Source organism: Zonotrichia leucophrys, chromosome 1A, assembly GCF_028769735.1.
Source record: "Zonotrichia leucophrys gambelii isolate GWCS_2022_RI chromosome 1A, RI_Zleu_2.0, whole genome shotgun sequence".
Classification (NCBI taxonomy): Eukaryota; Metazoa; Chordata; class Aves; order Passeriformes; family Passerellidae; genus Zonotrichia; species Zonotrichia leucophrys.
Genome location: NC_088170.1, coordinates 50678814 through 50691571, shown reverse-complemented (window position 1 = coordinate 50691571; position 12758 = coordinate 50678814). Strand labels below are relative to the sequence as shown.

General features: G+C 37.7%; 1 protein-coding gene across 1 annotated transcript in view; it reads left to right on the top strand.

The window, feature by feature from the left end:
- The window catches only part of WASL (WASP like actin nucleation promoting factor), a 50468-nt gene extending 37921 nt beyond the window's left edge, over positions 1–12547 (top strand). Inside the window, exons 7-11 of the mRNA XM_064702739.1 lie at positions 2932–2974; positions 3368–3521; positions 6638–7158; positions 8253–8361; positions 9784–12547. Coding sequence (XP_064558809.1) covers positions 2932–2974; positions 3368–3521; positions 6638–7158; positions 8253–8361; positions 9784–9845 — 889 coding nt within the window. The 3' untranslated portion in view covers positions 9846–12547. The remainder of the gene's footprint in view (positions 1–2931; positions 2975–3367; positions 3522–6637; positions 7159–8252; positions 8362–9783) is intronic.
- The last annotated feature ends 211 nt before the right edge of the window (positions 12548–12758 follow it).

Genomic DNA, 12758 nt, shown 5'->3' with positions numbered 1-12758 from the left:
TAACTTGCTATCGAAAATCAGCTTAGAAAAGACTTCAGCTGCATAGAGGTGCTGTATTGAGATTGTCAGCTCAGTGAAGACTCATTCAACCTCAGTGGTCAACTCTTTGACACTGTGGTTCCTACACCTGCACATACTTAGCTGTGCATTGTCATGTGAAATACACATTTGTGTCCTGACTTGTCATAACTGCAGAAATTACTTGCCATGATTTCATCTTTGGCTTTCTGTTTACAGGCTTTCTGTTGTGTAGGCTAGGACCTGTACCTTGTGATCAAAGTACAGCATGCATCCTTCAGAATTTTTTCCTATTGTCATTTCTTATGTATCTTTAATCTTTTGGAGAAGTTACGATGTACCACTTAGAGCTTCACTTTCATGAAACTTGGTTTTGGTCACTTTACTCAATTAACTGTTGCTTTCCTGAACATTAATTGTTGCAATAATCTTCTGCCTTTTAAAATAAATGTACTTTATTTGCTGAAGCAGCAGGAACTTGGAGCTTGAGTTAGTTACAAGAGATCAGTTTCTGTGAAGCATGAGAAAAGCATTGTGAAGTTTACATGCCAAGTGAATGTCTTATTCTTTTGAAGTGGTATGTTGCATCATTACACTGATGTGTTTTCCCAGAATATAATTCCATTAAAGTAATGTTGGCATTACTAGTTACAGTAACATTACTGCACAGTGTTTTGGAAAAATGCTCTGTAGAATGGGATAGCGGATGGAATATAAAAGAAGCAGGCTAAAACACTTCCCTAAACAAATTTTGCTTAGAAAATTCAGGCATCAACCTTTTTCTTACTGATCTGAGTATCAGTGAAGTGCTGCATCTGTTAATGTCACTTGAATGGGAAAACACAGAAAAGAAGAGTGAGGGAAACAAAACTGAAGAGTGCTTGGTAGCTGGTCATTGTTGTGACTGTAGTGATGTAGACTTGAGCATATGTGGACAAAATTTGCATTATCCTGTCAGACCTGTGTTAGGAATTTGTGGAAGGGGTTGTGCAGCAGCATAGATAGAAAATTACTTCAAGACTTTGTTTATGAAGTCTATCAGACTGTGACTTAGAGAAGCTGAGAGTAAGGTGATAAAATACTTAATGACATTCAAACAAAAGATATGTTCCAGTATCATATAATGTAAACTTAAATTGTAAATGGTGACCCTTTACAAAAGAAGTCTGTTGAAAGTCCTTTTGGCTTGAGGTCTGTTTAAGTCTCCTGTAGACTGCAACAGATAAGTGTCATCCTACTATGTAAGATACTTTAACTGCTGATTTTGTACAAACTTACGGAAACTGGCATTTGGTAGTGTTAGGGAAATAAGCCAGTAGGATAACTTGTGTCACTTGTGCTATGATACCTGTGAAGACTAACATGGTCATTGTTTATGCCAGATCAAAGTTGCAGTCAGTAGATAAAATTTTTGAATGTCTTCGGTTAGGCAGATACGGAGTTTCAGCATTTTGAGAAAAAAACAACAGTCTCTACTCAAAATGAATGGAAATTACTACTGTATACATTCTTCTAAGTAGCATAAGACTTGGGGTTATCTGATAATATGTATTTGCATTGAAAAGATCTGAAAAACGTGTGTCATAGTCAGTGTGTACAAGTAATTTATCATACTTGGAAGGATGAAAAATTAACAAAAACTAATGCTAAAACTATGGCATATAAAACTTCAGTGTCAATTCAGTGCACTAAATTGAGTTATATGCTCACAACCTTTTAAAAGAGCATCCCAAGTCACACAGATGTGCACAAATACATGGGTAAGATCATATTAGTGGTAAACCAATGTCAATTTACATATGTCAGGTTAATACATTGTGATGAGCTGTGAGAATTTCCTGGTAGGAAATGCATTCCTAATTAATGTGAAGCAAGCTGTATCAAAGCATTCAGAATTCTGTAAACAAATCATCCTGTATTTTGGTAGTTACTTAAAGGCATTTAAATAATTAGGCAAAATAGGTTTTTCTTTTTTATAGCATAATTTCACTCTAAACCAAGCCTTTTTCTTTTCTTACTTCTTAAAACCTATAGTTTACTAGTCATAGTTATACCAAAACCAAAACTTGATCATTGTACTTCAGTATTTTAATGAAGAAAACTTATGCTGCTGATAAAACCAGCAAGAATACAAGGTCTGTTGTGGAAGGCACTGTTTAACAGCAGCCAAATAGCCTTAGTAATTTATCAAGTGTAGCCTTGACTGCATTGGCTACTAACAGCTGACCTGGTGTTTTTTATAACTCTGAGCTGAACTTCCTGAGAACTGTATCTTCCTTCTAGAAGTGTGTGAAAAGAGTCACTAAACATGGATTCCTGGTAACATTATGGTTCTCTTTTCCATATCCAATAGCAGTATTGTCAGGTAGTTTGGAGGGGCACAAAACTCATCAGTGTTCTAACTGGTTATAGCATCACATAAAATAATACTTCAGTAGCCACATGAAATGGCTGCTAGAAGCTTAGGAAGATGGCAGCTGAAAACAGTCCTGCCTTATCTTAGAAAGTTGTGAATGAGAAAGGAGTGATACACACAGTGGTGACCGGGAGGATGAGGCTTTCCAGCTGCCTGGCACTGAAAAATTTGGCAATAGCTCAAGGTCCAGTTGCTGTGTAAAGGCAAAACTTCTCCTTGATCTCTGAGCAGCATCATTATCCGTATGCACCACAGGGTGGCATGAAGCCTTCATGTTTTGTCACAGATTGTAACCTAAGGAGAGAAATTCTCCATTTTGTCTTCTGGACATGAGACAAAAAGTGAAAATAAAGACATTTTACTATTCCATTCTCAAGTGCGGCACTGAGGAATAAGAATTATTTAGGAGCTGGTATCTTTGGTTATCTTGGTGTCCTCTTATTTTAGTTAACATGATCCTTTTATGCTGATTAAATGGACTTTTCTCCTTTTTTTAGACACATTGGACATGTTGGTTGGGATCCAAACACAGGTTTTGATGTAAGTAATTTAATAAGTTGCTGAAGACAATGATTTAAACTTTAGAAACTTTTTGCACTAAAGATTTGCATTAAAGAACAAGTTAACTGTACATTAAATAGTTACAAATTGGGATTTATGATGTGATGTAAACAGAGGGATGGTGGAATAGAATGGAATAGGCAAGGGGGACTGAGGGGGGAAAGATTCAAAACCTTCAGTTTTTCATGCAGGGTACTTACTTCTCCTAAAGTAGTACTTTCTGACTTGAAAAGCCAACTCAGAGACATTTACATCACTTTGCTGTTCCTTTTAACTATATGGTTTGTTGGTATTTTTTATAAAACTATAAATGATAGTTTTAAAATATCTCCACATTCCAAGCTACTTAAAACCAATGTATCTCACTTGCAGGTGAACAACTTAGACCCAGAACTGAAAAATCTGTTTGATCTGTGTGGAATTTCAGAGGCTCAACTAAAAGACAAAGAAACTTCAAAGGTCATATATGATTTCATTGAGAAAACAGGAGGTGTGGAAGCTGTTAAAAACGAGCTGCGCAGACAAGGTGGGATTCCTTTCACTTCCATGTAAAAATGAAAATTAAAAATTAACAGGGTGTTTTTTGCCTTAAGGATTAGAGTAGAAACTGTTGATGGTGAGCAGTTTTTGATTCTCTTCTCTGGGCTTCATGTCACTGCAGTTGCACTGGATCATGTTTCCATACACTGTACACTATGTAAAAACATTCAGGCATGAACCATGAGAGTACTTGTCCCTGAGTAATAAAGATATTTATGCCAATTAAGTAATTTCCAGTAGCACTTAGTCTGAATGCAGAGTTACACAGTATGTTTGATACAGCTTTTTCAGACTGTGTACGTTAAATATTTATTTATAATCTCAATCTTACAAATAAATGAAAATGTTGGAAGACGTGATGCTGTTGTTGGCTGTATTGATAGTAGATGGCTGGCAGATATGTGTGCCTGCCCGTTTACCCTGGCAGAACTCTGTAGAGAGCCTTGAAACAGCAACAGACCTGCAATTTTTATATTTTTTGAAGTTAATTTTTTTCTAATTTGAAATAAAAAATACTAGTCTTGAGCATGCTTCTGTTGGGAAAAAATTCTCAAATAAGCTGCTGCCTGCCTAACCTTTAAAAGTGACCTCAGCTGATGCATTATCTAGTGGAAGATAGCAAGTCAGTTTAAAATTACACTGCCAGTGTCAAACTTTCAAGAATTTGCTTAGAGCTCTGCTCAAGAGAAAAATTATCTAAGGTGAAATTATAACAGTTTGAAAGCAGTGAGTAAGTTGTTCAGTGACTGAAGAGATACAGAATCAGGGTACAATGACTTGTTACATTTATTTCTTAGGTCCGCCTCGGTGGAGTGGTATGTACTTGTGCTGGCATATGCTTCAAAGTATCCATGCTGTTGTGTGATTTTTTTCCTAGATGATACCTTAATCTGCACCTGTTTGAATGCAATATTAAACATTATGTTTCAACTTCTTAGTTAAATTGCAAACAAAACTCCCAATTATGAATTTTTTTCTCAGTAAGAAATCTGTCACCTTCTCTATAGAATAAACTCAGTTTAAATGTTTACAAGGGTGTTGATCCAATATTGCTAATTTTAAAACTACATTGAGGAGACTTGCCTTGTAGTCTTATGACTAGCTTAAAATATTTTTAAAATGTCTATTTTTCTGTATTTTTCTATTTTGTATGTGTTAACTTCACATTATGACCATTTGCATGTATGCAATTAAAAGAAAAACGGCCTCATCTATAATATGCATGATGATAATGTACCTCTGTGCTTTTTTTATAGAGGTAGATAAAATATTCCAGTATTTCAGTGGATTTATCCACTACTCTGTTATTAGATGTATGGGCTTGACTGCTGTTTGAAGTGCTCTTCCTCAACTGAAAAACATTTTTCTGTGTTTATTGCAAGAATTTCTGTGCTTACATATTCACCCTGCTAGCATGCTGACTAGAGGGTTGCAGAAAAGCCATTCTGCTGAGATGGAAATTATTTTCCTGTTTTCCCTGCCCTTTCCCTAGTTTTGGTACTGGTGGTTATTTTTTTGGTGACAGTACCATTTATAGATAATTATACAAATTTTATTGTTAATATTAGTGTGCATTTATAAAAAAACTAAATTTATTTTCTTGTTTTGCTTGTACCATCTGTTTGAGGGGGAAGGGAGAGAAGAGGGTAAGTTAATAGTGCTCTCCCCTTGCTGCTCCTCCCTCAATTCACTACAGCTGAGTGCCCACAGGCAAAATGCTGTTCCCACATATTGGATGTGGCATATCTCTCTAGTTATAATGCGAATAAACTATTTCCCCCCAGGAAAACCTAAACCTTGTGTTAGAAATCTAGGGAGAGTACAGACTCTGGAGCCACGACCGCGTTTTTCTCAGCGTTGCAAAAAAAAAAAAAAAAACCCGTCTGCAGCGCTTGGCGGGCTGTGGCCCTTGGTAACACCGCCCTCCAGTGGCCCTAAGCGGAACTACAACCATGCCAGCCAAAAATGGCACTTTCAAAATCAAGAATGTTAGCAGTATGTCTCTTGGAAAATACATGGCATTTCAGATCCAGTTCTCTCTATGTTGTTCTCGTGAAGGGGTAGAAAAAAAACTCAGCAACTCGTGGAACTTAAGAAGATAATACATGCTTTTAAGAGTTGTACCTTTTTCTAAAGATAAGGAGGGAAGGAGGCGTTGAAGTACTAGTGACTCCTGCTTCCCCAAAATCTTATTTTTATGGATGTTCCCTATTCTATGCCAGTGCAGCTAGACTGCTTTCTTTGCCAGTAACGTGAAAGGAATAATAGAACAGGTAGAGAAGTATCTTCTTGAGTGTAATACCCCTTTTGTTATAAAGGCATGTGAAATCAAACATTAATTTTATAATCCAGGTGCCATTATACAATGGCATCTGGATTATTAAGTAGTTATGTGTAGCAGCCACACAACCTAAAGTACCATGAGCCATTAGATGCTTAATGGAAGAGGAAATGAAACAGTGCTACTTAAAATGGCATTAGCAGAACAAGTGCATTTCAAGGCCACTTCACAGAGAAATGATCCTGTGTGTAGCCCTGAAGTTGTTTGCTTTTGACAGCCCCTGCCATAAAGATACTGTTGGAAGTAATTTTCAGTAAAAGACACTAAGTGTCAGTTTATGCTGCATTATAATGCATTAGTGGTGGGAGGGAGGGGGTTGTTACTAGAAAATACTACTTAAAAAAATGCTTGATTCTGTAATTACTTAAAATAATGGATAGATTAGAAAGTGGAAATTCTGTATTTCACTTTTAAGTGTATTTCTGACAAGTTTTTCTCTTTTACTGTGTCCTAGCTCAACAAAATTTTACAGGATTCTTATGAACTTTAATCAGTCCTGCTTAGTCTTGTACCTGCTTCCTGCAGTGATTGACTCTTTTACAAAATACATAACTGACAGAGGCTTTGTTTCACTTGGTTTGCCCTATAGGCACAGCTTATATTCAGCTGTATCCATTTTAATCCAGAGTTGGTAAAATTTGCACAAGCACAGAGATCCTTGCAAAAGGCAAGACACAGCCTGTGTTCTTTTTCTGCTGGTCACTGAAAGACTTTCAGGTGTTGAGTAGCAGGTAATTCAAAGTTGTTTTGTTTCATTTCAGCTCCACCTCCGCCACCACCGTGCAGAGGAGGACCCCCTCCACCTCCACCCCCCCCTCCCCATAGCTCGGGCCCTCCTCCTCCCCCTGCTAGGGGCCGAGGGGCGCCCCCTCCCCCTCCTTCAAGGGCTCCCACCGCGGCGCCTCCGCCCCCGCCTCCATCCAGGCCTGGTGCGGCGGTGCCGCCGCCCCCGCCCAACCGCATGTATCCTCCTCCGCCGCCCGTGCATTCCTCGGCCGCACCCCCCGGCCCTCCTCCGCCGCCGCCGCCGCCGGCAAGTGGCTCCTCTGTTCCTCCGCCCCCTCCACCTCCTCCGCCCCCTCCTGGTCCTCCTCCACCGCCAGGCCTTCCTTCAGAGGTTGATCACCAGCTTCCAGTTCCTGCGGGAAACAAAGCTGCACTCTTGGATCAAATCAGAGAAGGAGCTCAGTTGAAGAAGGTAGAACAGAACAGTCGACCAGTGTCCTGCTCAGGAAGAGATGCACTGCTAGATCAGATACGACAGGGTATACAGTTGAAATCTGTGAGTAAAAACTGTTTCGCACCCAGGTTCCCTTGGGACATGCAAATGCAGTGTGAACAGTAAAATGTGGCTCTGCTTTGGGGGCTGGATTGTAAGTTTTAGAGTTTCTGAAGCCATGACTAAACAGTAGTACTAAGAAAATGCAAAGAACACACATTTGCTATAGATGAGTTTTGGGGCAAGAAATTACCCTTTCAAACTCAGTTCTCACTTTTGAGTAAAATCACTAAATCCTGCAATGATGATGTCATAGTGTCATGGCTGTACGGAACTTCTGCAAGGATTGTGAAAAGATTGCTGCTTTCCTGGCTATTCAGTTAAATAATCTAAACTGCAGGAGATGAGTTTAGGAGTAACAGTAGTAGAAGGCAAACACTAGATTTATTAATTTGTTTTTATTTTCATCTTAAGATGGACCTGTATTCTGCAAATATTGAGGCTTGTAAGAAGGTGTCTGCTTGTGTTTTGACAAGTGCTGCCCATAAGAGATGCCGTTGCTGTCCCTGCTGCAGAACAGGCTATTACTGTTTCTTACTGATGCCACTGATTGTCTTAAAAATAATCTCCTAAAAACTATTTTGCCTGTTGATACTTATTTTTTGCCACTCCTCTGCACTCAAGGCTTCTGCTGTAAAAAGTGTGAGGGTGTGTTCATATTTATTTGCCATTAGAGGTAGGCATTATCAAAATTCATTACTTCAGAAGGGATTATCTGCCCAAAGCAGACTCAGTTTGCAAACCCAAGCAATGAAAAATATTTTGTGGTCTGTTCCAAAGATAAAATACATAATGGTTATGCAGCCATACAAGTCATGCCTCTACAACCATATTAAGAAGCTTTCTTTTAGATGAGTGTTGACTTCATTAAAGCTTACATATTTAAACTCTGGTATGGCTACAGTTCTGTTATATGGTTAAAAAGTTGACTATTTTTACTAAAGATTTTGCAGTTTGAGCTAAAGGTTCCACAACAAACTGTTCCACACTTTCTCCTGGTGGAAAATAAACTCAATAATCATACAAGGAAGTTTGTCTCAAAATACAGAGGTTCTGCTTTGCTAATTGCATCTTTCTATTGTAACCCTTTTTCCTAGGTATCTGATGGTCAGGAAAGTGCACCACCTACACCTGCACCCACCTCAGGGATTGTGGGTGCATTGATGGAAGTTATGCAGAAAAGGAGCAAAGCCATTCATTCTTCAGGTGCGTCTGATGGAATTTTTATGACCTCACAGTGTCGGGTTTTCAAGAGTTAACACTTCTATTTATTGTAAAATGATGATGGAGAAAAGCATGGATTCCAGCAAATAGTGCAGGGCAGACTGCCCTTGGCAGTGCCCTGGTGATGGGCTGAATGGTTCCTTCATGCTGCTTTGAATTACTGGGGTTTAGCAACTCACAGTAATCCTCAACTGAGTTACTAAACAAGGTTAATATTCTTAGAAAAACATTTATGTTGTTGTTGCAACTGATTTGTTTTTGTTTACCAGCTGTCTGATGAAATAAATGGTCAAAATATTGTGGAAGAAAGTTTTTGGTGCTTTCTGTTTGTTGACACTAAATCTCTTGCCATCATTCAGCTCCTGTGCTGTCAGTTCTGGTGGGCTTTGGCTGCCACCTCCTGGATAAGCAGTGTTACTTGACCAGGCTTCTGCCAGGACTGAATCAACTTCCCATGCTTAAGTGCTGGGAAAAATAAGGGCTGCAAGAGGATTTGCATTTCTGAAATACCAACTTGTAATAAATGTAGTTGAAATTGCAGTTCAGTAGCTGCAATGCAGCTGTTTGAGTACATCTATTCCACTTAGGCTTTGGTACATTTCTGGAGCTTGCCTTGCTATCAGAACTGTATATGCAATCTACAGAGCATCTCACCAAGTGCACTATGGTTTGTTGATATGCTGCCCTATGTGGTAATTGCCAACTTTGGTACTTAACAGAAATTAAATACCTGAAGGGAGGTAAATGCTCCCTTACAGTTCCTTCCTATGGGAAGGAAATGGTCTTGTCCAACAAATAAGTAGTTTAATTTTATCAGAGTAAATGTTTAAATGATGCATAAAAAAAAGTGGAAGGCTGAATAAAGTCAGCAAGCATTTACTTTGAAATTGATGTTCATTACACAGCTTTGAGTACTCCAGTATCCACAATGATCTTTCGCTCACCAGACCTTTTTTGGAGGGCTGATTTTTTTACCTGCTTGTAAAGTAAACAAATTCCATTATGTAACAAACCTGGGGAAGCAGTTTTTACATTCCAGAAATTAATCTGTTCCTGAAGTTTAACACCCACTCTGGAACAAGCTGGCAACTTGCACATTCTTTAAGCAACAGTAATAAAAATTAACTATTAAACAAGAACTTCTGATTCTTGTTCTCTTTGTGAACAAAACACATTTTTCTTTTGTGAAGAAAAGAGTGAGTAAAGAAACAAATTAGATTTGACTTCCAGCTAGTAACTATCTGAACTGGATGTCATGTCTAGCAATCTTAAAATAGAGTATTACTAAATGTATGACGACCTTGAAGTGATGGTTCTCTTTTCAGAAAATTGTGATAGAAATCAGTAATACTTTGATCATATTAATTCTGTGCATGAAAGTGACTTGCTTTTCCTGTCTTACAGATGAAGATGAGGATGAAGATGATGAAGAAGACTTTGAGGATGATGACGAATGGGATGATTGATCATATATTATTATATATATATTTTTTAAGGTGAATGATATACTAAACACTGCTTTCTGTCTATGGATTCTGTAAAATTATCATGTAAATGTTCTACCAATTTGCTGTATATTTTTGTTGCCTTTTGCTTTTTTATTAATCTGTGCAATACCTCATTTAATCTGTAAAGGTTTGTCATAATCCTCTACAAAGCTACTCCCTGTTAATGTGTGCAAGTTTACACCTGGATGATAATGTACATGTGAATACTTTCCATTCCATCAATAAGGGAGTTTAAATGTAATATGTGAGACTGACAAAAACCTTAATGTAATTTAGTTATAATGCAAGAAGGAAAACACTATTTTCATACCCTACTTTTTCTGTATCTAAATTTTCTTATTAAAGCCTAGTATAGCACTATGTTCTTTAAGTGATGCAGCTCTTAGTTTATTTAGCCCCTTGATTTCAAATGAAATGCTGTATGAATGTTGAGGCTGATTTATACTATTGCATGGTTTCAAATACATCAGCACATTGCAGGTCAAATCTTAGCAGTATGCTTTACATAACACAAAAGCACTGCAGAAGAATGCACAGCTAGTTGTGAAAATTACCTTGTCCTAACTATAGTACTGACTGCTATTGAACAGCAGTAGAAATTAAATTCTTCAATGGGGACCTCTATCTGAAGTTAAACAGGGTGGCTCTGTATTGTCATAGTGGTAAAAGCAACTTTGATGCAAACAAGTTCAACTTTTGGTTGGTTTTGGTTTGGGGTTTCTGGGGGATTTTTTAGGGGTTGGATTTTGTTGGTTGGGTTTTTGTTTGTTTTTTTCTTTTTTCCTTCCCTGCTATTACTTCCAGAATGAAGATGTCTAAATTACTGAGGGCTGTACTGGAGGCTGGCAATCGCTACAGTTTGATCTATTTTTAAAATCAATTTTTTGTGGGTTTTAGGCTGAAGGGCTGCATTTAAGGCTTGCTTCAATAGCATTTAATTACTTTTTAAAATTTGTAGGACATTGGTGTACTAATAAACACAAGTGGTATTACTTTGCAGTCTTTGCTTTATGGTACACAGCAGATGCTGAAACACCAATCCTACATCCTGTAGGTTGGAAAGTCTCATAAACTCAGAATTATACACTATGGAGTGTAAAGTACTGAACTTTATGGCAGTATTTTGTCTTCATATGTTGGCTTTAAGACCGAGGGTTGTGATGAAGATGAAGAACCTGATTCACAAGAATAGTATTTGAATAAGTGGACAGAACATGGGATTTTCATTTCACAGCTTGCACATTTATATACATTGTACTTGTAAACATTGGCACATCTGCCTATTATGAAGTACTAATCTATGCTAAGTGGGTATTTAATATCTGCAGCATTAATTACTGTACTTGCTGTAATTTTCAGGTAGAAAATCTTTTTAAAAACCACATTATCGGACACAGAATGTTCATTAAAGTCAGTTACATTTGAGTGTAGTTAATGCATAGTGTCCTGGGTCTTTGACTGTAGTCAGGGTATCAAACAAAATTTAAGTTATCAGACAAGTATTGACTGAAACCCAGTGTTGACCTGATCTTGACAGGCTGGACCTGCATGATATGGCTTGGATTTCTAACCCAGTTATAACCTAGTCTTTAGCAAATTAATTTAGTCGTAGGAGGAGAAAAGAAAGTTGCTGAAAAGTAGTGGGAGAGGTAAGGTTGTAGTTAAATTATTCAGAGGATGCTAACTTCCTTCCAAGAGTAATTTAAGCACATAACTTGAGGAAAAAAATTGCCAAGTGGTCTCATTTTCTTGCAGTAACTTTCTCATTGGCCTCTGCTGCTGGAAACACTTCCTGCTAGCTTTGCTGCTGTAATGGCTTGAGCTTTGGATCAAGTGCAAGTGCAGCCTCATGTAGCTAATGGCAGTGGAGTTAGCAACTTGTGTATAAGGAAAATATTTTTATGGCTTTCATATAACTTCTGGCACTGCACTCTTATTTTTATTGCATATAGGGCATCTAAAAATTAAGCAGATGAGGCCTAGAGTTTTCCTAACATGCTACTTACTAGATATGTTTAGCTGTTATGTTCCCAGGATTGGAATTTCTGTAATATAGTTAATAATTAAGCATCACAGTTCATTAATCAAATTTCTATTCTGGATTTTGGGAGCTCTGAAGTTGCATTATTGAATAAAACTTTGATTTGTAGATACTGGCCAAAGAAAGTTTTTGGGTTTTCTATTTCTTCATATAAAAAGTACACTCACACCTGTGGTGTCCAGGTTAATATTTCCTTTCCAGTAGTGTTTGTTCATGATAAATTTCAGGCATACAGACTGCGATGCAGTTAAGTTACTCATAGCTGCATGCTTCAGCACTGCCACTTTTGCTCCAAGCAGAAGACAGCATTTCATGATACTGGTGCATTGTTGCTAAACATTGTAATGAAGGCCTCTTATATATTCTGGTTAATTGACTGTCCAGATAGCCTTAGCAATTAACAAACTAGCATGAGGCTTTTGTATCTCAACACTCTATGTGCATAGACAATATCAGCTAGCCACTTGTACGTATGAAATTCGTAAGAACTTCTCAATCATTCAGTTTTCCATTTATCAAACTGAAATTTTTAGTATGTGAATTTTTGAAATGTACAGTGAATAGGATGTTGCACTGGTGGCAATTCATCATGAAGCATAATAAAATTAATTTGACCCAACTAGTGTAAAACTGTGTGGTTTTTAAGTGCTGATTGCAGCACAGGTTTTAAAATAGATCTGTAGATTGATTACACACTTTAAAAGTGACTTTGGCCACCTGGCCAAGTTCACAAAGCAGTAAATAGCCACTGTCAAATCGCAGAAGTTTCATGTCTCTGGAAAGTTGGATTGTGCTGTTGAGTAAACACAATGAGTAAGAATGTGACACCC